This window comes from Lepisosteus oculatus, chromosome 20, assembly GCF_040954835.1.
Source record: "Lepisosteus oculatus isolate fLepOcu1 chromosome 20, fLepOcu1.hap2, whole genome shotgun sequence".
Lineage (NCBI taxonomy): Eukaryota > Metazoa > Chordata > Actinopteri > Semionotiformes > Lepisosteidae > Lepisosteus > Lepisosteus oculatus.
In genome coordinates, this window is record NC_090715.1 from 11,861,755 (window position 1) to 11,887,801 (window position 26,047).

The 26,047-nt window shown below is 41.2% G+C and overlaps 1 protein-coding gene and 1 long non-coding RNA gene across 3 annotated transcripts in view; one reads left to right on the forward strand and one right to left on the reverse strand.

Moving 5' to 3' along the window:
* The window catches only part of smpd3 (sphingomyelin phosphodiesterase 3), a 78,848-nt gene that overhangs the window by 32,523 nt on the left and 20,278 nt on the right, over positions 1 to 26,047 (reverse strand). Inside the window, exons 2-3 of one of the 2 annotated variants that reach the window (XM_015368222.2) lie at positions 19,062 to 19,099; positions 8,708 to 10,240 (exon numbers count right to left, since the gene is read on the reverse strand). In XM_015368222.2, coding sequence (XP_015223708.2) covers positions 8,708 to 9,970 — 1,263 coding nt within the window. In that variant the 5' untranslated portion in view covers positions 9,971 to 10,240; positions 19,062 to 19,099. The remainder of the gene's footprint in view (positions 1 to 8,707; positions 10,241 to 19,061; positions 19,100 to 26,047) is intronic. The other variant, XM_006641183.3, reaches the window with a different exon arrangement.
* Positions 21,237 to 24,918, forward strand: LOC107080012 (uncharacterized). Its single transcript, XR_001480899.1, has 3 exons — positions 21,237 to 21,321; positions 23,954 to 24,030; positions 24,833 to 24,918. It is a non-coding gene; the product is annotated as an uncharacterized lncRNA (long non-coding RNA).

Here is a 26,047-nt window from a genome sequence, read left to right on the forward strand (position 1 = left end):
AGAGAGCACCCCCAGGAATTGAACTCAGGACCCCAGCACTGAGTGTCAGCAAAGCAAACCACTGCGCCCCCTACTGTACAGCCATTCCTTTCATATACAAATCTCAATTATTTCTAAAGTCATCTCATATTTTTTTCATGCCATTATTTTTGCAATACTGTTTTCTTTTCCTCTTTCGGAGAGAGGTGTTTGCAGTGCCCAGGCCAGTAGTGGACAGTAGTGCTGTACTACAGTATGGCCCAGCCTAGATGTGTATTCAGTACTCTACTGCAGGTAGAGCTGGTAACAAAGCCTCTAAATAGTGTAACACAGCTCCAAACAGTGGGATACGCTGGCCTTACCAACACCATTGTGAAAAGGCTAGACTACTGTACTTATGAAATCTGTCCCTGACAAAAACACTTCAAATTTACACAACTGAAGTCTGAGACAGCACGTATAGGAACGTACACTTTACAGTAGTTGTTCCTTTCTTTTTCAAAGACCTAGAGTTCAGGAGAAGACTTTTTAAGTGGCCTCAATGATGTCTGTGAGTATGGTAACTGCAGTTGTGAATCAGTGAGCAGTCACACGCTGATGAGGTGAGAATGTGCCTGGTACTTTTCGGGGATTGAGACAGATGCTGTTGCTACATGGCGTGTTGAGGGATACATGCTAATGGAAGGGACAGGCCAGGACAATGAGTGCCATAAATCCTGCCTTGTTTTGCCAGGACAGTCTATGAGATCCTATGTCACAACGAACTAGATGAAACAGAAACTGTGTTCAACAAAGCAACTAAATGATATTAAATGTCAATAGAGGGATGTATATACATCACTGGGCACTGCGAAAGCAACTAAATTGCCTTTTAGCCTCACGAACACAGAGAGGATTTATTACTCTAGCGGACTGCCAGCACTTTTCTGGAAATCGATTCCGTCACTGGCCTTGCTATCTGTTTAGTAATAAAAATGTTTTCAGCCCCCAAGCACACAGATAAAATCATTTAACCCTTTCATTGTCTACCAGGAAAAAAGGCCTAGAAAATATCTAAACCGTCAAATATCTATAATCATCAGGCTGACTCTGCATGCATTTGTTTGAGGATTTCATTATGCACTAGTTGATTTAGTATTGGGAGGGATTAACTAAGATCTGGAGCTTTAAGTGAATGATTTAAAATGTTGTACTACTTAATAAAATGACAGACAAATTAATGAATAGATAACTGCACTTAATTTTAAGGAAATCTTGTTTCCTAACTAACGATCTTAAACCACAAGCTCAGAACTCTACATTTTCATTTCCTTTTGAAAGCACACATTTAGCAAAATTAATAGAAATAGGAATGAACAGAAAACAATGCACATGTGCACTTGGTAAGGAACACATAAGTCAGTGTTTTGTTATATGATGGTAATGTTGTACGCAGAGCACAGCTTTTCTATACCAGATGACAATCTTTATATTATAAATGGATTAAATTAACCTAAAGAAAACGAAACGTGTAATGTATATACCTGCAAGTCTGGAGTGCTTCTGCCCCAGTCTGCAAACTGCCCTCACTTACAGTAGCTCCATTCACATGAATTGACAGGACAAAACAGAGTGGAGCTGACACAGGCCCTGCCTGCCCCCCAGTCCCTTGCAGGCTCCATGAATGTTTCAGGAGCTTATATATGCTTGGATTGGTAACACAGGACACGGCTGCTGTGTGGCACTTTCTGCTGTGACAGAGAATTTGTAAACATTTGTATGGCTCTTTTTATTTTTATAAAGCATTGCAGACTTTTTATATAAGATCCATGTTCTGTTGAATATTCTATGGAGACATCAGTGCTGATCTGAAACTTTTGTTTGTTAACTTTCTTTAGACTTATCTCCTGTATGGGTTGAGATACAGTAGATATGTTTGCAAATTAATCAATCAAATGTACTGTATGTCCCAAGTCATGAAAATATGACCAAAGGCATATGGTAGTAAAGAGGGGGAAACAGAGATATACTGTACTGAAAAGGTCCAGAATATTTTTATTAAGATGGTCCTACCAACTGGGTTAAGAGGAAATGATGCAGTTTTTGCTTAGCAAATTGAGGTGGTGAAGCCTGTCCAGTTTCACCAGTTCCTGGCCACAGAGTACAAGAAACAGCCTGGGTTTAATACTTCATTTTCCAGAAGGGGCAAGAGCTCACTCTGTTTGTACAGTAAAATGCTGTGGACAATCCAGTAGATTATTTTCACATTCCTTTACAAACATACAATATAATGTTGATAAAATTGCTAATTTCTCCTTTACAGAGCTGAAGGCCCATTTCCTTTCCATAGATATTCAAAAGTTCCAACACTTTTTAAAGGAACAATTCCACAATGCACCTATTAGGAGGCTGCATATGGTATTTAAGAGCTTCATTAATGACAGCAACGTTAACATTTACGCTTTTAAAACCATACAAATATTGAGCTTTTTTTCCTGACTGCATGTAATTTCCAAACTATCACAGTCAAAGCTTTTGGAGGGTGATATCTCACGCATACCCCAAAATATGTGGTTTTCCAAGCCTCCTCTAACAACCTCTGGAGCTCTGATAAAACCTGAAAACGACACTTGCATTCCTCCGAGAAGAGCTTATTTAAAGAGAATGACTTGTGATTAACTCTGAAACGAAACAGATTAGAGCAGCTTGATTAGGCTTTGTGAGCTGCATGTTTTTATACAAATTGTACTGATGAGGCAGAAAAGTGGTATATTTAACATTAATTTGACTTCATGCATCTGTCAATTCAAAATTTACTCAAAATAAGGGAACAATAAGCAATATACAGCATCTGTTGTAGTGTCTAAGAAGAGTCATGTAAAAGCCTGAAATGGATACAGCTGCCATGCATTGAGTATATTAGCCAAGCCCACAGAATATCACCAAGCATATATTTATTCACTTGCTCTTTTCAAACACAGACAATGAGATAAAATAAGACCCCAGTACCTTTATACGGAAATGTGAAAGGAAATGCATCATTCTTGAAAATAGATGAGGGAGAGGAGGAAGAACAGGAGAGAGACAAAACGAGAGAGAGAAGAACTCTAAGCTGCTGGTGAACTATTCCTGAATCTTATGCAAACCTGTTCCTATCATCAAAGGAACAGAGGTTAATTTCATGCCAAAAAGTAAAAACAGAGTAAAAAACATAATGTGGAATTAACCTCTACTTGTGCCTTTGCAGCCCACACACCTCATCACAGCTCCCTGCTTATTCTTATCATCTTATAGACACAATTACTGTACATCTGATGGTCTGGTTAACTAAATGCTGGCAGTCCTAGAAGGTCCTACAACAATGTGTCTGTGATTAGTCCACTTAACGTCACCTACAAGACATGCAATGCCTACTGAGAATGCTCTCAGCTATTGACTCTACAGGCTATCATCTTAATCATCTTAGGTTTATCCAAGGACTTGAAAGTACACTTTACAGCCAGTTATCAGCAAATATTCCATATCCTTCCTCCACGAGAACTTGTTGGAGTGATATTGCTAATATTGCAGAACCTGGAGACTGAGAACCTGCTCAATCTCTTCTTGCTGCTCAGGGAAGCCTATGATCTTATTTAGAGGGGATGCTAATTTATTTAGGTCAGTAATCACACAATCAGAAACAATTAGGTACTTTAACATCCTGTTTGTTCTAAGAGTATTTTAATTACCACTGTTATGTACTAAGGCTAAAAAAGACAATATTCAGGTTTAAACTTATGCACGGTATCTTAAATGTATTTTCCAACACCTTTGAGATGTGCTGGAACATCAAACCTAGAAGTACGTGACACCTGACCAGCCTCTGGACGGACTGCTGTGGGGTGTCCATTCTTTCTGATAAAAGGTGGCTGATCACAGAAAACAGGCACAGTGATGACTAAAACACTCCACTCCCCACTCTGCTGCCACCTCTGATGTTCCCTGGACTACAGCAGATGGCGATTTCATCTCTCAGCTGATGACATGCAACCTCTGAAGGGTCTTTCATGTAGAGTTACAGCCACTCTGCTGACACTCAAGTTCTGTCCTGGAATTTCGTGCGGCGGAGGCACTGAAGTCTGCAAACAATTCCGCGGATGGGTCAGACTGAGGTGATGGTTTAAGGCTGGTGAGATGGTCCCCTGCCTTGCAGGATGTGTCCCTTCCTGAGCTCTCCCATCTGCTTATTACCGAGGCAGAACATCTTAGTCCCTGTACAACAACTCTCACAGAAAGGCTGCCTTCAATCATGCTGATGGCAACCGCGTGAGCTTTATTACTCGAGAAGGCATGGCTATTTCTTTCCCTGATGCTGCATTAATTAAAATCATTTTACATTTTTTTAAGTCTTATTTATAGTTTCTTAAATAATTAATTTTGGTCATTTGCTATTTTAATTCAACTCAGATATGAAAGACTGGGCCACTGTTTTTACAGTACATTAAATCGATGTAATATTTTGTGATCCCATGCATCAATACTATTCAATCAACAAATCTGCCTGCTCACTATCTAAAATATAAATAACATTATGCCCAATGAGCTATTCATGTATTCATGTTTTTTATCTCATTTTATTTATAGTTCGCGCATTTCTGTTATCTTGACACATTCTTAACTATAAAATGATTGATCTTGCACATCTAGATCATCACTGTTAATAATACAAACTGTATCATACTGTATGGCATTAATTTAGCCCAGCAATTTAGGAAAACAATCTGTGATTGGAAAGCTAATATTATTTGTCATTGTCTCTTCATTTAGCCATCTAAGCAGTTGTAGAGTAAAATCTCGGTTTAACAGACTTCAGATTGAATTAACAAAATCTGCGAAAGGGGAATTTTATATGGGAAATAAAAACTTTTTGCAGGCTTGGCCTGCAATTACGAATAAAAAAGTAAAAAGAAACAGAACATACTATAGATGTAAAATTCAGGAATACCAATGGTGCGCTATAGGGATAGGTCAATCATTCACAATAGGTGTTGTTTTTGTTTCATATGCTTTAGTGAATTTTATACACTATATTAACAATCCATGAAATAAAGAGGTTGTGTATGAATAGAAAGGCACAGAAACAATTTTCATTGACAATGTTGATTGCAATTTTTCACATATACTGTATGTACTCATATACACTAACAGTATTTTTAGGATGAACAAAAAAACTTGTAGCAGAAATTCAGCAATAATAACCCTTCCTCCTTTTAATCTGTAAAACCGAGGGAGTACAAAAATTTATGAGTTAGAATGAAAAATCTTTTTTGATTCTACAAAATTATTCACTATTTTAAGCAGAACATTTTATAACCACATCTAAATTTGACTGATGTTACTAGAACAAAGATATTGTCTCCAAAATGTTCCACTTAGTTTGATATATGTTGTATTCCACATCTCAGTAAACGGTAGAATCAATCTGTTTAATATGTATATGTATTTGTATAGATTTTTTTACTTCACAATTTTGAATCATCCGTTATTTTTCATTTTATGCTCTCCGGTGTGAGACAACCTGATAACAGAGCTTATTGCCACAAAGCCGATACGGGAGACAATGAAGACAACAAACTGTACAGGTGCCCCGCAGAGTGGGCCTTGTCCGACCCCCCTCACACCCTCCCCACCCTCCAAGCCCACCCTGCTAAGCGCACAGCTGTGCTCCTGCATGAAGGATTGACCGCCCTCGGCCAACCACAGGGCTCCCTGACACGCAGCGAGCTGGGAATGTCTGACCTCGCCAGTGCCCGGGTGATTGCATTCCGCTCCTCGAGGTGTCCTGCTCACAGGTGTCTGCGAGATGAGCAGCCCCGCGCCCCACAGACGTCCTCGCTGGAGTCCGTGTGCTACAGGGCTTCGCCCTTGGTCTGACCAGAGGTCTGCCACCTAAACTGGCAGCTGCTTCTAAACAGAGTTCTGTACGTTTCCCTTCTATGTGGGGGTCTGTCTTATTCTGTGCGTCCTAGTTTCCCTTCTATCTCTGAGGCTTTCCAAATTCTCTAGTCAGTGCTCGCAAGAAAAGATAAGGCAGTAACACCAGTTGTGTGTGGTTAAATACTGTAAAGCTTCTCTGCACTTACAAATTGATTCAATTCCACAATGGATTTTTATAGCCTCCTGAGTCTTGACCTATTTTTTTTGAAATGATAAACCTTTATAGTCAGGGACACAAATTTCTCGAAGGGGTTAAATGCTGCTGCCGCCGTTAACAAGAATATATCATCCCTGTGTCTGCGGAAAAGCTGCCGCGCCTAAACTGAACATCATGATTAGAATAGCGACGTAAGCCAATACACTGCGTGTCAGACGCACACGCAGTACACGGAGCGGAGGGGGCACTGCTCAGGTCTGGATTTGCAAACCTTCTAAACCGATTTAAATGAAAATTAGGAAACATCAAGGTGAATTGTCAGATGCAAATATGCAAGTATTCTGTATGCAAGGGACCTTCAGGGAAATGTTTTAAATTATATTTCATCTCCTAGCATTGAAATTAAATAGGAATTGGCCTGACCTTCTGAGCCTTTCTATGCGGCAGTGGGCCTGGTAAAGGCAGACTTCACTGAGGTCGTGCAGTGCCCCTAAGGTGTTGGCCAGGCATGGACAGCTGAAAGCCTCTTATCTAATTCAGTATCCTGACCCCTGCTGCAGCGCAAGAAACATCAGCACCCGGAATCCATTGATGTGGGAGAAGATGGCAGGGGCACCGGCAGTCTCCGATGGAAGCGAACAGCTGCAGCGCTGTTGCTGTCTAATGGGGGACCTCGCGCTGGCCTTGTCACATTCTGTCAAAACACTTTCCCCGCTAAAGGTGACACTGCTTCATCCCGAGAAATTCTGAGAACAAGTAACACGTTGAGAAAGGCTGGAGCCTGTTGATGGTTACAGGAAGATGATCTCTTATTGATCGTCAGTAGTTTGGATGGAATAACAGCATTGGTTTATGTGTTCAGCTCAGGCCATTGTGTGGGGGCTATATTAGTTTGCTCTCACTAGCTGTTACCTGTGGGGCTGCTGGGATGGTCCTGAGCATCCTAACATTTTACTGATGGCAAAAACTGGGGAACTGCTGCCTTCCCTTTTTCCAAATAGATCCCATTTCTTATACACAGGAAGGGACTCACTTCATTCCCCTCTGAAATGCCGCATAACCTAGGTGATGCTTTTCTAGACCAGCAACTCCATTACAGAGCACACTTGCTGGAAAAGTGAGAAATTCCTATACCCCCTGAGGGAAATTTAAGTTGAATACGCAAACGGAGTGAGCCTGAAGGCGTTATGACCACACTGAATAGTATCAACATACTGTAGCTCGGAGTCAGTAACTACCATGTTAGTTAACTACAGCGCCATATAATTTGCCCTTTGACCCCTTTGGGAGAAATTAAAAAAAGTATTTTATTATTTCTACCATCCCTGATGTGGAAAAACAACCATAACATAATTTAATCTTCTATATTATTTGAGAACAAATTTGGAAAAGTAAGGGAAGGAGGACATTTCTTGGAATCTCACATATTTTATTTGCTAAAATATCCTGAGTGAGTGAATGTCTTAAAGTCTCTGTCCAGGTTAACAGGAGTGGTAATTTGCAGCACAATCTCCTTGACTGATGCTAAGCAATTAAAACATAAAACATTGCAGAACGTGTACAGTGAGGCTTTAAAACTCTCTTTAAAGCTTCCCCTTTATTCTGTTTGTTATTCCATTAACATATTCTGCCTTTCAGATCCAGAAAATTTTGAAACTGAAGAATAAAAATCCAAAATGCCTGAAATGGTGTAGAGGGGAGCAGATGGTTCAGACAGACCCTCTTCCTGTTGCTGTGCTTGAAATTATCTCTGTGCAGCGACAGATCCAGGGAGGACAAACTGGGGGGAAAGCCAAGCGCTGCTGAAACAGCTAATGGATCGATTAATTAACAAGGAAGATAATCCTACTTAATTGGTGGGGAGTGGAACAGTAATTATTGTTCACAGTTAACTGGTTTTAATGTTGAGATACGTAAAGCTTCCATATTTCTTTCCTCAATATTATTTCAGCATCGCAATACACAAGGGCATCTACAGGAGGGTGACATTATTAAAAATGAACTTAGTGTTTAGGACTGACTTTTAAGGTCCGGAGTTAGTTATTTGGTTTGAGAAGCGTATAGAAAATGATCAAGAAAGAAGGATATTTTGTTAAGTACTAAGGTAATATTTGCACGACATTCCGCTCGCCAACACTATGGCAGCAGTTAACCCCAGAAGAAGATGTCCAGAATCAGGACTGTACGAATCCAGAGCCCATTAGATTCAAAGAACGTGATTGATTGAGTCCCATTTGGGTTTCCCACACGAACCGTCATTTCTTGCACCTGTTCTGATAATTAGGACCAGCACTTGAATAACTGGAAATTTATCATCATTACCCTGCAGACAACATTATATTTATTTATAAAACTATGGTTATCCATGCTTACAAAAACAGACTGCTATTTGTTCCCTAAATGATCATCCTCAGACCCAATGGAGGTGCTCCATTTTCCCACCACTCACTTCAGCGCCTCATCTTCACAGAAACGCTACACACCTGCCATCTCTACTCAGGCTGATGACAAGGCCTCCCTCCAGCTCTTATGCCTCAGCAACAAAAAACATTCACCAGAAAAAGCCAGATGTGTTTTGCCCAGTTCAAGCAGAAAGACCACAACGTTACGACCTACCTTAACGAAGAGCGCCCCCTTAGCCGCGAGAGCGTCCTCCCCACGGCCGTTTGGGTAGCAGTGGTACGAGGCGTCCAGGATGGGGTACCGGCTAGCCAGCAGCAGCCCACTGTTGAGGAACTTGAAGCGGGAACAGCCCTTCCAGGCGTACCGGCCCACGTCGTACAGAATGTACTGGAAGTAGCGGTGCAGCTGCCTTTTTAGCTTTCCTGCTGCCCGCTTGTCGAAGACTTCCTGCAGGCACAGGAAGTCCAGGTTGGCAGGGAAGAAGGCGGAGATCTCGTGGTCGAATGAGTCGTCTCCGTGGCGCCGCTTCCTCGCGGAGGCTTTCTTTAGCACAGAGGTGTGGTACGTTAGTTTGTTATTGGACAGGGTCCCATCAGCCACGTGGAACTTCACCAGCGACTCCCGGGAGGCTGTCCTGCTGTCCAGGCTGCCTGAGTCGCCCTCCTTGGGCTTGTGGTTGGCAGCCTGACCCTTCTGGTCCTCCTCGCCCTCTGGCTCAGGAGCACTGATGCTGATCTGCACGCCAGAGGGGCAGTCATTGAGCGGCACACACTCCTCATCCCGGTTACCCCCCTCCTCCTGCTCCTTCTCAGCCTCCCCATTGCTCTCCACTTTGTACTCCAGAGAGGAGGTACGGCGGACACCAGCCACCCGCTGGGGGCCCTCCCCCCCTCCCTGTGGCGAAATCAGGCTGCTGAAGCTGGCCGCGCTGATAGACGTGTTGGTGGGAGAGTCAATGTAGATCTTGATCTGTGGGCGGCTGGCTCCGTTGCGGATCCTCTTGCCCACTTCCCTGGCCCGCCCCTGGGTGTCGGAGAGGTTGTTGAAGCGGGCCAGCGAGTCAGGCAGGAGGCACGCATTTGCAGTGCAAAAGCAAAAACTCTTGCCCTGAGCCTTCCACTCGCCCACTGGTGTCCCGGCTGTGCCTTGTTCTGCCCGATTCTTGTCGGGCCGTCCTCTTTTGGAATAGATGTAGGGGTGCCTGACAGCCTGTAATGGGGCCCAGATCAAGAAGCCCAGAAAGGCAAAAGGCAGGGATGCCACCAGCAGCACCAGGTAGACCGGTGTAGAGATTAAGATGCAAAAGGCCAAGAAGTAGCAGGGGTCCTCTGAGCGCTGCCTCTTCTCATAGGTGGTAATCAGGAAGGAGGCCAGCAGCCGATCCAGGAGCCAATAGCAGGGGAAAATGAGGCCCCAGGCGAAACAGTGAAGAACTCTCAGGAAGGCACTAGAAAAGGGCAACGTGTACAGAACCATCTTGACCCAGAAAAAAATCGCCCGCCCCCCCCACAGAAAGGTCCACTACATGGTTCCCCAGCCGTCAGCCAGTCAACAAACACCCCCTTGTGCAGAAACCGGTCCTCCTCCCTACCCCCCAAGTCTTCCACAGGGGGTCTATAATCTTAACACAGCTATGACCATGGTGAGGGACTCCCAAGAAATCGTCTGAAACCGAGGCAATTCTGCATCCGGCTGTGCTAGAGGCTTGTGGGCGCTGACATTCCTGGATTTGGAGCCCTCCGGGAACTGTCAAGAGAATGACAAGACATCAGCTTCTAGAGCAAAACCACAATGTTGGTAATTCAGCACAACCCCCATAGTCTGGACTTAGAAACCACTGAATGGAAGTTATTAACTGACATTCGGGAGGGCCAACATGACACGTCAATCTCATGCACCTGTTCCTAATCAATCTTTGCGGAAACTATCTATATATATCAAACACAAACACCTCCCTTTACATTTGTCTCCAGCATCCCTCCTCCACCCCCTCTCCACCTTGCAGCTGCCCCCTGGTTCACTCAGTCTGAATGGGGTTCGACCTCATCAACCAGACAGGTTAAGCCAAACCTATCCCACCCAATGATCCAAACTTTCACATTGCATTTCATTCTTGAATTTTGTTGTCTCTACTGAACAGAGTGGTATCTGAGAGTCAGGTAAGGACATGGGCGTATAGCCATATAAAAAAGCAAATCAAATTTGAAAACAAATAACCTTTTATGGGCTTAGTCACATTTCCTGCATGTCATATGAAAGGTAAATGTATACACATCCATCCATTTTTTAACTGCTTTATCCAATACAAGGTCACCTGGAGCCTATCCAGGTATGCAAGGATACAGACTGGATGGTACACCAGTTTAAATGTGCATAAATACTTTAAAAAATGCAAAAGTATTTTTTTTACTGTACAAAAGATTTCTTCCTGATATCAAAGCATTTTGATTCTATTCATGCTACAGGATAAGGTGGGCGTTTATAGGACTTCATAGATCTACAGCACATCACATAATTAAATCCATAAAACATCTTTCCACTGAAAGAGAAAGTTCTTATTTCACACAGAAATGCACTCTATTTTGAGACGTTCTCTTCAAATGCAAGACACAGAAACGAAAATGAATTCTATTTTTTTTTAGAAAAGCCATAATCATGTCAAAGCAATTTGTTTTTATTTTAGTTGAATAACATGCCTTTCATTTTTTATTTTTTGGAGAAATGAATTCAGCTCGGCTGAGTAACTTATTCGGGGGCTGTTATAGACAATTAAGGGAAATTCACACTACGGTGCCTTCGCTGAAGGGTAATAATCTTGGACAATATGTCTAGAGACCCAGGATGGGTTGTCAAAGCTTTGTCTTTCCACGAAACAAAAAAATTAAAATAAAAGATAAAGCTTAAACTTTTATTTTGTGTCTCCGCCATCATACAGTATATCATGCCACATTCATAAGCAGAGCTCTATGTAAGTGGTATGTAGTCACTAATGCAGTTTTTGGTAAAATATTTACCCAGAAAACCTTCAGTGAGCTCACAGACTGATTTACAGTGCTGTTTAGCTGCCAATATAAACACTCGCTGTAGCAGTTGTGTAGGAGGTTATGAGGAAGGAAGTGAAAAACAAAACGTACATAAGAAGCAATGATACACCCCCCCAGTTCCCAGCAATCACGCCAGTCTCCCACACCACTTCTTCACCAGGACCCTGCTGCTAAAATCAGGGGACCCCTGTTCATGCGACCAACCAACAAACTTGTGTGAGTTTCAAGGTACAGGAGCTGCTATTTTACGATTTAAAGAAGCCATTTTTAAAAAAACAAAAATGAAAGGTCAGAAATTAGTTTCTCATCTTTCAAGAGAAAAGTAGTTGACTCACACAAGTTTGCAAATAAAGCCTGGTGTGTGAGGCAAAATGAAAAAGCTGCCAGAATCTTGCCGATGAGTTCTGTGTCGAAACCCCAAGAACAAACCTCCACCAGACCAAGAAGAACAGCATGCTGTTACCAGACTAATGCTGTAATAGACCTATTCAATAATATGGACATATTGCAGTATCATACTAGAAAGAAAGATATGGTCCTGACACCAAACAAAAATATTCATTCGCTTTACTTTGAATTCAGTTTGCTGTTCTAATCTTGAAAGAGCTGGCAGGAATGTGACATTTAACCAGAAATTCTCTGCCATAAATACTAGTGTCCTGAGACAACAGAGAAAAACTAGGTGTACTAAATGCTCCCTAGTTACTAAGCCTTGTCTCTTCCTCATCCCAGTCTGGTTTTGCTCACCTCATCCCTGGTGGTTGACACTGACAACTCAAGCCTGCAATAACCAGAAGTGCAATCGCTCACCCAGAGTCCATCACACTCAAGCAGAGCTTGACACAGCACTTTGCTGCTCCAGGCAAAAACCTTAATTAGAGCTGCTGTTATAAATAAAAGAACTGAAACCTGTAATCCTTGCCTTTTTTCCCTATGTTTATTTTTCTACTGAGCAACAACTTAACCCACAACCAAGTACAAAATGGGGAAAGGACATTTTGCAAACTTTCCTTTAGTTTTCTAAGTTGTCATTTTATTCAGTATTTTCCAATGAACTTGCAAATGTCCATACACAATTCTGGTTCAACACCAGAAGGTCCTTGTTGTCCTTCCTGAGTCTTTGAGCAAGTATAAAACTTGTGAAGAAATAAAAACAGCCCTATCAGGGTTCTAGAAAAGCTGAGCAGAGTTATACAAAGTCAGTAGTATGAGAGTGGTCACTGAGTGGATGCACTGATGTTTGGGTTATCACACTATCCAGTCATCACGGTATCCCACACAATTATGAGACCCTCTCACTTTGGCACAAAGTCTGTCTTTTTTCCACCTTTCACTGCCCCTAAGCACCAGTAATCTTAGCCTTTGGCCATTCAGGACAGCTGGTTTAAAAGACTCAGCAACTGAGCACTGATCAATAGGGACAGGTGCCAACTTTGCACCTTTAATGGGGAGTAGATTTAAAGTGCAATGATCAATAATAATTTTCTTACTTGCAGTATCATTTTTTATTTTAAATACCTAACAATTACTAAGTCACGCATTTATTTGACTTTTTGACAAGGACAGAAATGAGCTGTTAAGTGATTGATTTTATCTAGGAATCCATCTATATGTCTAAACTATTTCTAAAAGTCTTAATAGAGGAACAGAAATATCCTTCAGGCATTATCTTCATTGAGACCAATTTACCCAGTGCTGTCTGGAGTCAGTGTGAGGCCAGGCCCCACTAGTTGTCGTAGGGTTTGACTAATAGTGATAAGAATTAATGGTTTTGAGCGCCTGAAGAAATTCTAGGTTACTCCCACATTGTCCATTAAATTAAAGACACTGAGATGAAAAGAGTGAGGTGGGACTTTATATAATAAACAGCCTACAAGTTAGTAAACTGGAGCAATAAGATGCCAAGTAGTTAAAATGCATAGGTCCATTTCCTAACTGATTCATCCATTACAGGGTCATGGAGCGGTGGAGCTCATCCCAGCAGGCAATGGGCACAAAGCAGGATACACCCTATTTTAGACGCCAGTCCATTGCAGGGTACACATAGACACAAACATGCCAGTTTTTCCCAGAAGCCAATTAGCCTACCAGTACGTTTTTGGAGGGAGGTGGGGGGTTTATTTACTTAGGTTTTCAGTCCAGCTCAGCTCTTGATGAGATAAACCAGTTGGTTACTGACTTGACTGGGCCAGCTGAACAGCTTCTCCCAGCTCTTGAAATACTGCTGCTTTGAAGAGACCTGGAAACCCTGGAGACTCAATGGCCACTAGTACCAGGATTGGACCCCCGTAGCTTAGGGAAAAACAGGGCAGCTGTGAGACAAAACACACGGCTCAGAGTGCTTCTCCATTTTGTGTGAAAATCTGGAACTATCCTCACTTCCTGCTATTATCATGTGACTCATCTTATCAAATTTTTATGTATTCAGAAGAGAGAAAAAGAATAACCCTAAGGAGTCACAATTAAGAGTTATGATTCATTTCTACAAAATCCAATGTTATCCAAGAACCAAAGACATCACCACTTAAAAAGTGTGCATATTAGCTATAACACATACAGGTCAGTTAGGCACAGTGAGACAGGGGTACTATATCTTAAATCGCATTAGATTTATACCCTTGGGGCTGGATTTATTACGCAATTCAATGTCATTAATTGACATCTGCATGTTATACAAGAAACAAAGACATCATGCTTCAACTCTGATTCATCTTATCAAGGAAGGTATGAACTGCACTGGTGTAGGACCTCTTTCAAATACTGTACAAAAAAGACACAGGAATATAACAATGAATATTGTACTTTAAATAGTAAAGGTATTCTGTCATTACTACTGCTACCATAGCCTTTGAAGTATTAAACAACGTCTGGCAGCTCAGCCAGGGTGATGTACAGCAGCCATTCTGCACCAGTAGCCCCACTGTAGACCAGGTGGAGGAGTGAGTTTACCAGTAGGAAAGTTAGACTGTATAAGCTGAGTGCAATTTAGCCAGGAGTTAACATCTCTGCACTTAACTGTGCTCATCTTACACTCCAGGGGGAGGCTTTAAGTAGTCAACTAAAAGGAATCTGTGTTTTTTATGTACAGTATGTGAGGATATTTCACATTTAAACCTTCAATCGCATAAACAACAGTCCCTGCCCTGTTTATTTTCCAAGAGAAAATCAATTTTACAATAAAAGAGAGACTGTGAATGGGAAATGGTCAAGGGGGCTGTAGATTAATGTTTGATTACACTGGCCTTAATGTGTGGGAATGACATTCAGGTGAATTTACTCAGTCCACTTTCATTGGCAATCTGTTTATTAGTTACTGGCATGTGTTTCTCTAATTAAAAACCAGCTCATAATAAGACCTGATCTGTTTTGGAATTGCTCTGAATGGGAAGATCATTAGGGATGAATGCAGTAGAGGAGCTAGAAGTGTCTCTTGCAGACAGCTTGTCTCTCTGCATTAAGCTGCAGCCATTTCACTGTCTCTTGAAATGACATCTGAGAGTCCAGCATGATCTCTTCACCAGCCTGAGCTCTGGGGCTGGGTAGCAGCTACTGAGGGGTCACACAGGGATCACAAGGGAAAATTGTTGATCCAATTCTCTGATTTTTTTCATTTATTGAACACACCTAACATTCAGGTCGCTTGTGTTAAGTCCCAACATCCCAGTCTAAAAGTCAGGCTTCTATATAGTTCTAGGGTCCTGTCAGAGTAATATTTGCGTTTTCAACCATGATTATTACATTATTATATATCCTGAATTATTTGTGAAAATCCATTTGGGATAGGTTTATTTTTTAGACTTAACAAGATCTGGAACCCATATCTAAAATCCTTAGAATCCAGAGGCCATAACTAGACTTTTATTATCTCTTATGAATGGACTCAACATTCATGTCAATTCATTCAAGACTGGAGTAAAAGAATTGATCAATTCTGAACTGAGGTCAAGTCTTGAGTCACAAGTCAAGAACTGTGACCATTAACATATACAGTAAGAGCAACTGCACTTCTGCATTTCTTTCAACTTCTATCCCTCTTTAAAATCGAAACTGTTTGCCATGTCTTGGCCACAGCGCCACCCTCTGGTTCCCTCCGATATCATCTGGCATGGGAAAACAAGGCTAGTGGAGCTCAGAAGATGAGCGGTGCTAATACCTGCTTCATCAACGCCAATCCCTGGGTTTAGTAAAGCAAATAAAACTACAAACAGCAGTGGATTAAAGGGGTGCTCTCGCTCGGCCTGGGCCATTGTCTGTATCACAGGTTTTATCTCTGTTGGCTACCTCTGAGAATTAGCACATAATCCCAGCCGGGGTGAGATCACATTTCAGCCACAAATTAAATGTATAAAAAAGGAACACGCAAGTCAACTGGTGAGGCTGTGTTGATGACTCACCGGTTCACATCCACGTGTTCGCTCGGGCCAGCTGTTCTCTGTTATAACTGATGTGTCTTAACAGCAGTCTGTGGATGCATTTTATTGCCTGAGACATGTGATTCAGGTGGGGCTGCACACTGGTGGTGGTGGAGGGGAGTCCCCATTACCTGTAAAGTGCTTTGAGTGGAGTGTCCAGAAAAGCTCTTTATATGTACTGTATAAGCAATTATTAATTAATTATTATTATGTGAAGAGTCTCTGGCGGTTCTCTGACAGCAGTTCATTTTGTGTTTCTTCTCCATTCATACAACTGGGGGTCAAACCAAGTCCTCTTTGCCCAAAGAGCAAGAAGTGGGGTTCAAACAACATGCCCCCATTTCCCCCTGATTGCTTGCCATCTTACTAAGAGCTGACTGCCATTCAGTCCTTGCTTGCCTTTCTCCAGCTTGTGGGTGTGACATGTGTTTCAAGTTCAGTAAAGTGTACTAGATGCATGACATATGAAAAACACATACCTAGTAGATTCATACAGGTAATGGAAAGGCTCATGGTGTACAATGCTCCAAGACACTGGCAATAGGCAAAACAGCATGGGGAGACAATGTAAAGTTAAGAGTCAGATGCTGGGCAAACTGTTAGGGGTTAGAACTGAGAGATGGGTAGAAAGTGTTGATCCCTCAGATCCCTCAGAGGGGAAGCAGTTATAGGTTAATGAAGGGTAAGGATTAAAGTTCTAGTACAGTAGGTATGTCTAGTTTCATTGCCACAGCCACTCCTGTTCGTCCCCAGGCTTTTATAAGAAATGGCGTTTGCTTGGACAGCTGTTCGTGTGATGTAGACCCTGGCTGTGTTTTTTATGAACATACCTACACTAGAGTGGGACAATATTTCATGCCAGTTACAGTTGCAAAGAACCTATTCCAAACTTTTTCAAACAACAATAATAATGATCTTATTCACACAAAATGCATGCTTAGAGCAACATCATCAAAGGCAGGCATGTTAGACCAGTCTAACCTTCCTTTATGGTACAAAAATGAAAGGGTTTGTTGGGATGGATCCAAAACAATTTCATCTCCTTTTGATTGGAAAGGGTACACCAGGTCTCATCCAGGATTTTACCTCCACGTTTAATCTACAGTAAGAAAATGTCAAACTAGACTGTAACTGGATAAATACCAGCATTTAATCTGTGGTAATCTCCCTGACCTGTATCAACAGCAGCTGGCTGTATTATTCCCCACAAACCTCCTTTGAAAATGATGGTTGTGGATCAGTGTATAGAATAATGCAGAAACTGAAATTAAAATGTAGAGCACATTACCTAGCTCATGCAGGGAGTCAGAAGTCCAAACACACAAGGGCAGTCTTACCAATAGAACTTTAAAAATATACTGTACAGGACAGCTAGGTTTCACATGGGTGTACCTCATAGTATATATAAAAAAAAACTGTGATACTTTGTGGTCAAAACACTAGAAACCTTCACCAAATATAGCACTGGCCCTCTGTGCACAGCAAGAACAGGTGGAACTGGGCGAGATACAGCACACAGCCATCCAGGTTCTGATGTATTAGTAGCCCAAACTCATCAGATTCCTCCAGTAGGACTGACTTTGAGGGATAGGAGGAGGATTGTGATGAGTGGGACTGAACTGCGTGTTCAAGGATTTCTGTAGGACTCAGGTCTTGCAATTGGTCAAAGCAGATGATGAAAGCATCACACTCTTCAGGCCATGATGATCTTTATGTAATGTACGAACAGTATAATACACTGTATTAAATTTACTGTATAAATGCAGGGATTTATATCTATGTCTTTTAGTGGATTTCTAGGGTATTTCACTTTAAAAACTAAAGCAATTCAGCAGCTTTTGTGAAATATTCTCTTGTAATTATTTCAGGTCAAACCTCAAGAGATTATGTTCCTTTTTTTCAGTATCGGACAATTGCTTATTCCCACGACAGGAGGTTGTGTCCATACTTGATTACCCTCTCAGTTACACAGCCACAACTCTCTACCCTATTCTAAGCTGGATGTTGCTGTGTAAAATGTAGTTCATTGTACATTTGAAATACTACCTGATTTAAATTCCTCCTAAAAGTATCTGCCCAATACATGTTTAGGTCATTTATTACTCTTAATTGTAATTTAAATATTTCATGGCCCCGGGTTCAGTCCCAGGTAGGGGCAAGTGATGAAGCTTGTTCTAATTCCTTCCAGACAGCTCCCAGGTCCACTCAGCCTGCTTTCCAAGGGAGTACCGGGGGTTAATCCTTCCGGGGGCGATAGGCCGGCCGGAGCGTGATGCTGACCTCATCACCTCCACCTCCATGGTTGAGAAAAATGGGGGCCCATTCCCCATGGGGCTTGATGGCCTGAAAAGGGACCGAAAAGGGAACAATCTACCTACCTACAATATTTCATTACATAACATTGCTTTGTTGGGCAACAGCCAAATTAACTTGTAAACCCAGCCAGATGTAGGCTTAGGAACTGCATGCAAACAACAGCAGTATTTTAATAGACGATATAAATCCTGATTACCATTAATATCCCTAGATGTAGTCCTGGTATTAAGTCCAGTACCTTTCTTCATTACAGGTGACACATAGATTCTACTTTCTGCTTATAGGTAGAAAAAAAAAACATTTCTGAACACAAGGCATATACGATTTTCATATTTGAATAAATGATATACATATGTATCATTAGAATCACTAAAGGAGAAGAGAGCAGTCAGGAGAAAATACTAAAAGACACCTTCTATTTGTTGGTCCCCAGACACAAAGATACAGTATGTTTTAGTTTTAAAATCACCGAAGCAAGGCTCCTTCTAATCACTACCCACCAACTCTGGTCTAATGTTTGAAAGCCATTCCTGTGAGATACTGCAGGTTTAAGACAACTGAAAGGAGTGACAACTGCATGCAAGCACACAATGAAAGCACAGATAGTGCCAACCCAGCCGGAGAAAAATAATATATGTTCATATGTTTCTGAACAGAATCACATCAAAACATCCATTCAGTTGAAACAATTTCAAACGCCATAGAAACGGGTTCAGAAAAGGCCAAGGCAAAGCATGTGCGTTTCAGATAAAAACCTGCTGGAATTCACAACGAGGGAGGTAAAGCTGTCGTCACCTTGGGAAGAACAGTGTGTTCAATGTCAGGGTGGTGAACTGAAAGGCAGAGAACATTGTAGCATGAGGAAGCGTTCATAGAGCAAAAACAAGCAAAAAATATCCCTAGAAATTAGGGGGTGTAAGGGATCCTATAAAGCCAACTGCATGAAAAGCGTTTATCTTAATGCAAGTTCACACACTCATGCAACGTAGTGTTGCTACAGCAGTACAATGTGCACTATTTCTGCATGATTAAAAATCGTCAATTAATGTCTGAGACTCCCCCCATTCTTTAGAAATCATCTCCAAGACTTGCAGATGAGATCTGTCCTCAGCTCAGTGGCACATGGAAGAGCTGTTTTCAGCTCTTGATGAGTTAGTGTAATAGTAAGTGGTCCAAGGATAGAGTTCTGGTGGAACATTGTTTCTTTGGTCTCTGTTCCGCTTCACAATCCCTGACGTCGCTAAGCAAGATATTGAAAACTTGCAGGCAATCTCAGCTATTGCAAAGAGATACAGTGCTTTGCACTGGTGTATAGATACAATGTGTTTTTTATGTGTGTGTGTGTTTCTATTTGAAGCAAGTTGTCAGCATTTCAAAACAGGAAATAAACCACAAAAGCCAAACTTCGGCACACTACTCAGTTACTTATAGCTACAGCTGAAACAGGATATTATACTATTATAGTCAGACATATATCTGGTGCACACTATGCACTGAAGCACAAACTTAGCAAGTTTGACCCACTTTTGCATTTTGTTTTTGGTGTACATTAGTAAAGATGGTATTAATAGCACTCTTCATTTCCACATTTGGAAACCAAAGGCAATACATACAGTACTGTATATAAAAAATACACATGTACTGTATTTAGATCAAATCTGTATATGGATGTGTCTGTCTCTATTGGAAATCATTTAAGAATTCCTGTAGGAATCCACATCAAGCTCTGTTGGAAGCTGAATGCTTTTCAAAATCTATAGCAGTCTGTAGCCTGAAGAGCAGATCTTTCTGAAGATCAATAGTTTTGGTGGTCAGTAGTTACAGCGATTTTTGTGCTGTGCAGAACACTTAGTTTTCCAGAGAAATCTGGAGTGAGAACAGCTTCTAATTTTTGTCCCTCTACGACAGTAAGGGCACAAAGAAATCGCATAACATCACTATAATAACTGATAGAATCCTTCTGAAATACAAGAATACAAATGCAGAAGTGTGAAGAACTGTACACACCAGAGACTATGGTGATAACACTGGGTAATTGCATTTTGTCTCTTAAAGATTACATTTTAAAACAGGAGGATCAGACTCAATTCCTTCAATGTCTTAAAAACTCATTTAGAATAATTTTAAACACGTATCTGATACTTGTTGCATTTAAGATGTCGAGGGCTTAGACTGGACTGTTCAGTGCACTAAAAAATGATGTCAGTTTTACTTTGGAGTTCTTTAGCATCAACTGGGCAACTGTTTCAGGAAGTAAAGAGTGAAATAACAGGCCAGAATTCTAACATTTACTGCAACTCAGAATTCACTGAAAAATGTTTTTTACACAGTCTCTTACGTGGGTGTAAACTCACTGTGTACTACTTGTATATAAATACTGCTTTCTCCATGATTTGTAAATCTTTAGTTTGGAAATGTGGAGATTCTGCGTCATCTTACAGTGCAGCACTTGTTTTAAATCTATGTCTCATTAGATAGTGGCATCAGAAAAGACAATCAACAATGAATTATATTGATGAGTTGTACTCTTTGCACTTTTGTAAGGGTTTACTTTTTCTCTGTTTAGTTATTTCATTCCTTGTTGGAAATAGGGTGCACAGTCACTTGTATTTGGGATTGATATGTCTTAAGACTGAGTGGGCACAGAAGATTAGAGATATCAAAAGTGAAAAAACAAACAGCCTGCAGTACTAACCCACCGGGCTGCCTGCTATATTGAGGCACAATAGACGGTCAAGCCTGCTGTGAGGATCACCCCTGCTCCAGCATTGCTCTTCCTGGCTTGTGAAGCTGACCTTTTGCGTTACTCTATTTGCTTTGAAAGTCCCCCCCCCCCCCTGTACAGACACACTGTATGACTGAGTCTGTCTGTGACGCCACTCCTGGCATGCTCCAGGGAGCTACGTTGCCATGGCTACCCCCATTCCAAGCACTTAGTTACTGTGTGTCTTTGTTAGCTGCTGGGGACTGGTGAATGGATGCTTTTAATGGCTTATAGATGTGAGTTATTTTCCTTCAACCAGGGGTGGACAAGCCAGTGAAGACAGACTGTCAGGTATTGGTGGCTAGAACCTCAGGAGCCTAGAGTGTCTATAGTGGTGGAGAGACAGACGTCCGTGTGAAGTTATTATTACTGTATGTTAGTGAGCTGACAATTCACATTGCCTGGGGTATTTAGCTGGAGCAATCTCAGCAATGGGTAAAACAGCAATGTCTCACCCAGGATTTGAACACCACAGTCCATAACCCTGACCTGGACTCCACATGGTCTGACTTTAGTTCTTTACTGGAGCTCACAAATTCCTAGAAAAAGACAACCTCACACTACTTTAAACAGAGACAAGGGAGAACAATGTGTCCCCATGTGGTCTGTAGAGGTGTTTAAATATGATTCAGAGGAGACTGAACATGCTTCTTAATGGCAGGGGGAGACAGCTCCAGTCCTTTTGCTGCTTCCAGTTCAGGTTTGTATTCCATCTCAGACTCTAATTGTGCTAATCAAGTAGATAAAAAGTCAAATCAGCTGTGCCTTGTAGGTCTTACTAAAAGGCATCTCTACAAGCGCCTGCAGGAACCTGGCGCTCACAGACAGGAGCTCCCCAAATGCAGTAACACCCCTAACAGAAACAGAAGGGGCGAGCTCAAGGACTGGGACTCGAACCCCACGATGCTCAGTGGCAGTTTTAGGCTGATGGAGGATTTCTCAAAAACTGGCGAGAACACAAACACATCAAAAACACAGATTCACAGATGAAAACTCAAAATCAATCGAAGCATCTGTTACAGGATAAAAACAGGTACAAATACCATCAAAGAAGCTTCCAGAAAGCCAAATATGTCAAGTTGAGAGGGAGGATATTAATGTAACGTATATCCTTTGTACTGTATAGGCGAAAGGACAGCAGTATGTAACTTATTCTTGGATTTGAAACCTGAACCAAATACATCATCTTATTTGTGCAAAACACTAGCTCCAAACTGAAAAATATAAAATCTAACCAGTAAAGACCAGTTTTGATATTTGTTTCCTTTGGCATCATTCCCCTGGCTTTTAAAAGTTTCATCTCTGTCCCGCACAATAACATGTTTCTAGCCAGTGCTGTATGTCTTCTATGTGATACACCTGTCATTTTGCATTGCAGAATTGTCTTCTGTTACACTGTGCGGACTACCCCTTCCGACATGAATGACAGCAGTCATTAAACATGTCTTTTTTGGCTAAGTTTATTTCATGTTTTTATTTTGTCTCCCATGCCTTGTTTTTCTATCAAGTCTATCGATTAATTGCTGCAATTATGGTGAAGTAACGTTGAGTCAACAATTAAAACAGCTTCAAATGAAATAAACACAAATTAAACACACCTTTCTTTCAATCTCTACAGTTCCACATTTCTACTTTTCAGCACTTTTATAAGCTGCGGTGTGAGAAAGGACTCAATAACAAATGAAAAGCATGCACTTGCACAATGATACACAGACAAGATTTTGCAAATGTTGCATTGGATGAGATAAGTTTTGCAAATGTTGAATATCATTACTTTTCATTTGATGTGCATGACCTTGAATTTAGCATAGTGATAAGAGAAACAGGATAGAGCCTTGCTACATTAACGAGAGTAGCCCTGACACAGAATAAATACTACTACGTTAGTGCGGCACAACACCCTCTCAGAAAACAGAGCATCCACAAACACAACAGTACCAGATAGCTTCGCATTGCACATCATACTGCTTACTGCACATGCTTAAAGTTGGAGCCTATGCCTTTAGCTTTAAAACTGGAGAACTGGACAATGGAAGATTGTATTAAAAGTTGTTGGTGGGGCAGTACATAGTGTTCCACCACCTTAAACAAATGGAAGGCATGGGGAGGGGGGAAAGTTAGGATTCAAGTAGCAGTGAACTTGAGATGGGAAAATTATACCATGCTGTGAAAAACGCGGTCTGACATCGTTCTGCTCCCCTGCTAATTTGTTTCCACCGATCTTGCTCGACTCTCCTGCTGTGATAAGACTAGGCACATATTTTCCAATAAGCCCCAAGCCGAGAGACACTTAAGAGTGAGGCCACCATAAAGAGGTTCAGCAGATGAGCAAGTTAGGGCACTCTCACATGGAGCGCGGTATGAGCGAATCGATTCTTGGAATGCCTGGTGTTTGTCAGTGTTTTCAGAATTGACTAAAGAGACCTCTCACTGAGTTATCCATTGCAATGGGCAGACTTCATATGGGATACGGCTTTGACTTCTGCATTGCAAAAAGGAAATGATTGCCTTGAGAAGTGTTCAAAGAAGTTTGATTCCTGGTCTACAAGGCGTGCCCCATACACATGCAGGCTAATGGCGATTATCTCAGTGATACTTTATTTTCATCTTAATTTGGCTACATCTTATTGTGAGTTTGGATTTTTGGAAATCTCCAAATCTTAAATAACTATTACCAAAAAGAGAACCAAAAATTAATTACCAAACTGTTACATTATTACGCTATTACATTAATTACACTATTAATAACTATTACATTAGTTATTAAATAACTATTACCAAAAGGAGAACCAAAAATTAATTACCAAATTATTACATTATTACACCATTACATTAATTACACTATTAATAACTATCACATTAGTTATTAAATAACTATTACCAAAAATATAATTCTTTAACTTTTTTTGGCCTCTTGACCTAGAATTGCCCGCAGTTGATCTGTGTGGCTCCCTGCTGGAGCCCTTGATGTGGTGAAGACGATGTGGAAGCTTCTGAAAGGTGTGCCTCGTAGCTGTGCGCCCATCATAACCCCCACAAGCAAAACTAACATCAAATGGAAATTTCACACAGCTGTCGCTGGTAGCACACTGGTAACAAGCTCACAGGTTCCCTGCAAGCTACTGAGGTGGCTGTTGTGCACCAAGGCAAGCAAACCAACATGCATACACTTCCCCTTAGGAAATGCTGGTCACCATTGCCTGATGCCACAGAGCAGACTCAGGCTGGTGATGTCTGGACTCTAGAGCTCAATGTTGATGAAGTCACCTGGGAGTCCAGTACAAAGTTTAAGAAGGTTTACTAACGTTTTTTTCAAACTTAATAAAAATACCTTCTGTGTACCTGTTTATTAAGAAAGAATGATTATATTTTAAAACCCTATTTACTCAAAAAATATGAACAGTAAAGAAATATAGTCCAAGAAACAGGGGTTAACAAGTTAATTGTAGTTAATTTAGCAAGACACCCATGCAAGCCAAGAGTATACTTTATATAACAGTACATACAAGTGAAAACAGCCTTTGGAACCGTTATAAATATTACTATTCTAGTTATTCTAAAAAATGTCAAAAATAGCTTGGAAAATAGCATCTACAGTACAGATGAAGCTACTGTATGGACATTGATATTTATAAGGTTATATTAAACGCTGTCAACATGTCAGAAACAATTGTGTCTCAATAGTAAAAGTATAGTAAATATACTATGGAATGCCACTATAATGTGGTTTATTTTTGGAATGCCTGCGTTGCACATGGAAACAAGGCTACAAAAACTAGTTTTTACTCCCCCTCCCCCACAGCTCCTTCTGACTCAAGCATGCTTTTGAGGTGAGAGCAGAGAGCAGCAGTTGAACTTGGCTGTGGCGAGGACTTCCTGCTCTGAGCCTCCTCTTACAGAGACATCAGATGTGGTTGCTCATCAGCGGATGATCCAACCGCCAGTGTCTCTGCTCTCTGACAAAAAACTTTGTATGAAGGTTCGATATTCAGTATTTTAATTACAGCTAGTATTGAAGCACTGAAGTATTACATGTATAAAGTATGTAGCATGTAGCACTGGAGCTTGTATTACTTCAACTGGTGTTTTGTCTTATCTTGTCCTGTTTTTCACCCCAAAACTAGGAAACCTCATGTGTCTGGTGCTCTGTTTTCACTTTCACATGAGATCTCCTTCTCTCTTTTCAGTGAAGGAGAAAGTGTTTCTGAGTTGGTGAATGGAGTCACCATCATATGATACAGATTTACTATATGCAGGCCTTTTAGACAGGAAGTAATATTCCTCATTAATCAAACCTTAACCTTTCAAAGGGATTAAAGAAGAGCTGCAGCCCCAGACTCAAATGTAAGCTGGCATGCTGACTACCTTTCTCCTCTTCCCCGTTCCCAGGGGCACAGAACACGCAACGTAGGACAGAAAGATTTGGTTATGATTTCAGACACGTAGACGGGTGTGATAGAGCCAAGACATACAATTATTTGCCTGTTAGCACAAGAAACTTAAAATAAATGTGAAAACACATGTTGGGAGTATGTTCTGACATTCCAAAAGAGGGGCAATTCACTTCAGGACAATTTGTCTGTTGTTAATGCCTGCATCCCAAATGTTCTGAAACTGTCGGAAAAATACAGTTTAACATCAGGAACGTCATGCTTACTTGTGGCAGAAGATTGTTTGTATTCCTCATATATTTGACTGTCCTACCCAGAAATGTGTTAATTACAAAACCAGAGCAATCCACTGTTCTGAGGTAAAGACCTCAGACACACAGGGCTACAAAATAACTAGCCTTCAAAAGCTGAAGCAAAAGCTTTTTCTTCGTAACTGACAGCTAATACCACCTTCCAAGATGCAGAAAAACAAAGGGCCAGAGCCTTCGGTTTCTTGCTGTCTTCCATAAAGCTCTGTGATCAGATGCTAAAGTTCTGGATGGAGAACCTCAAACCCTTTTCTGTCTTTTGCGTTTTCCCCCTGTGGGAAATGTGGTCCTGCAACAAAGCAATTTCATCAAAGTAGA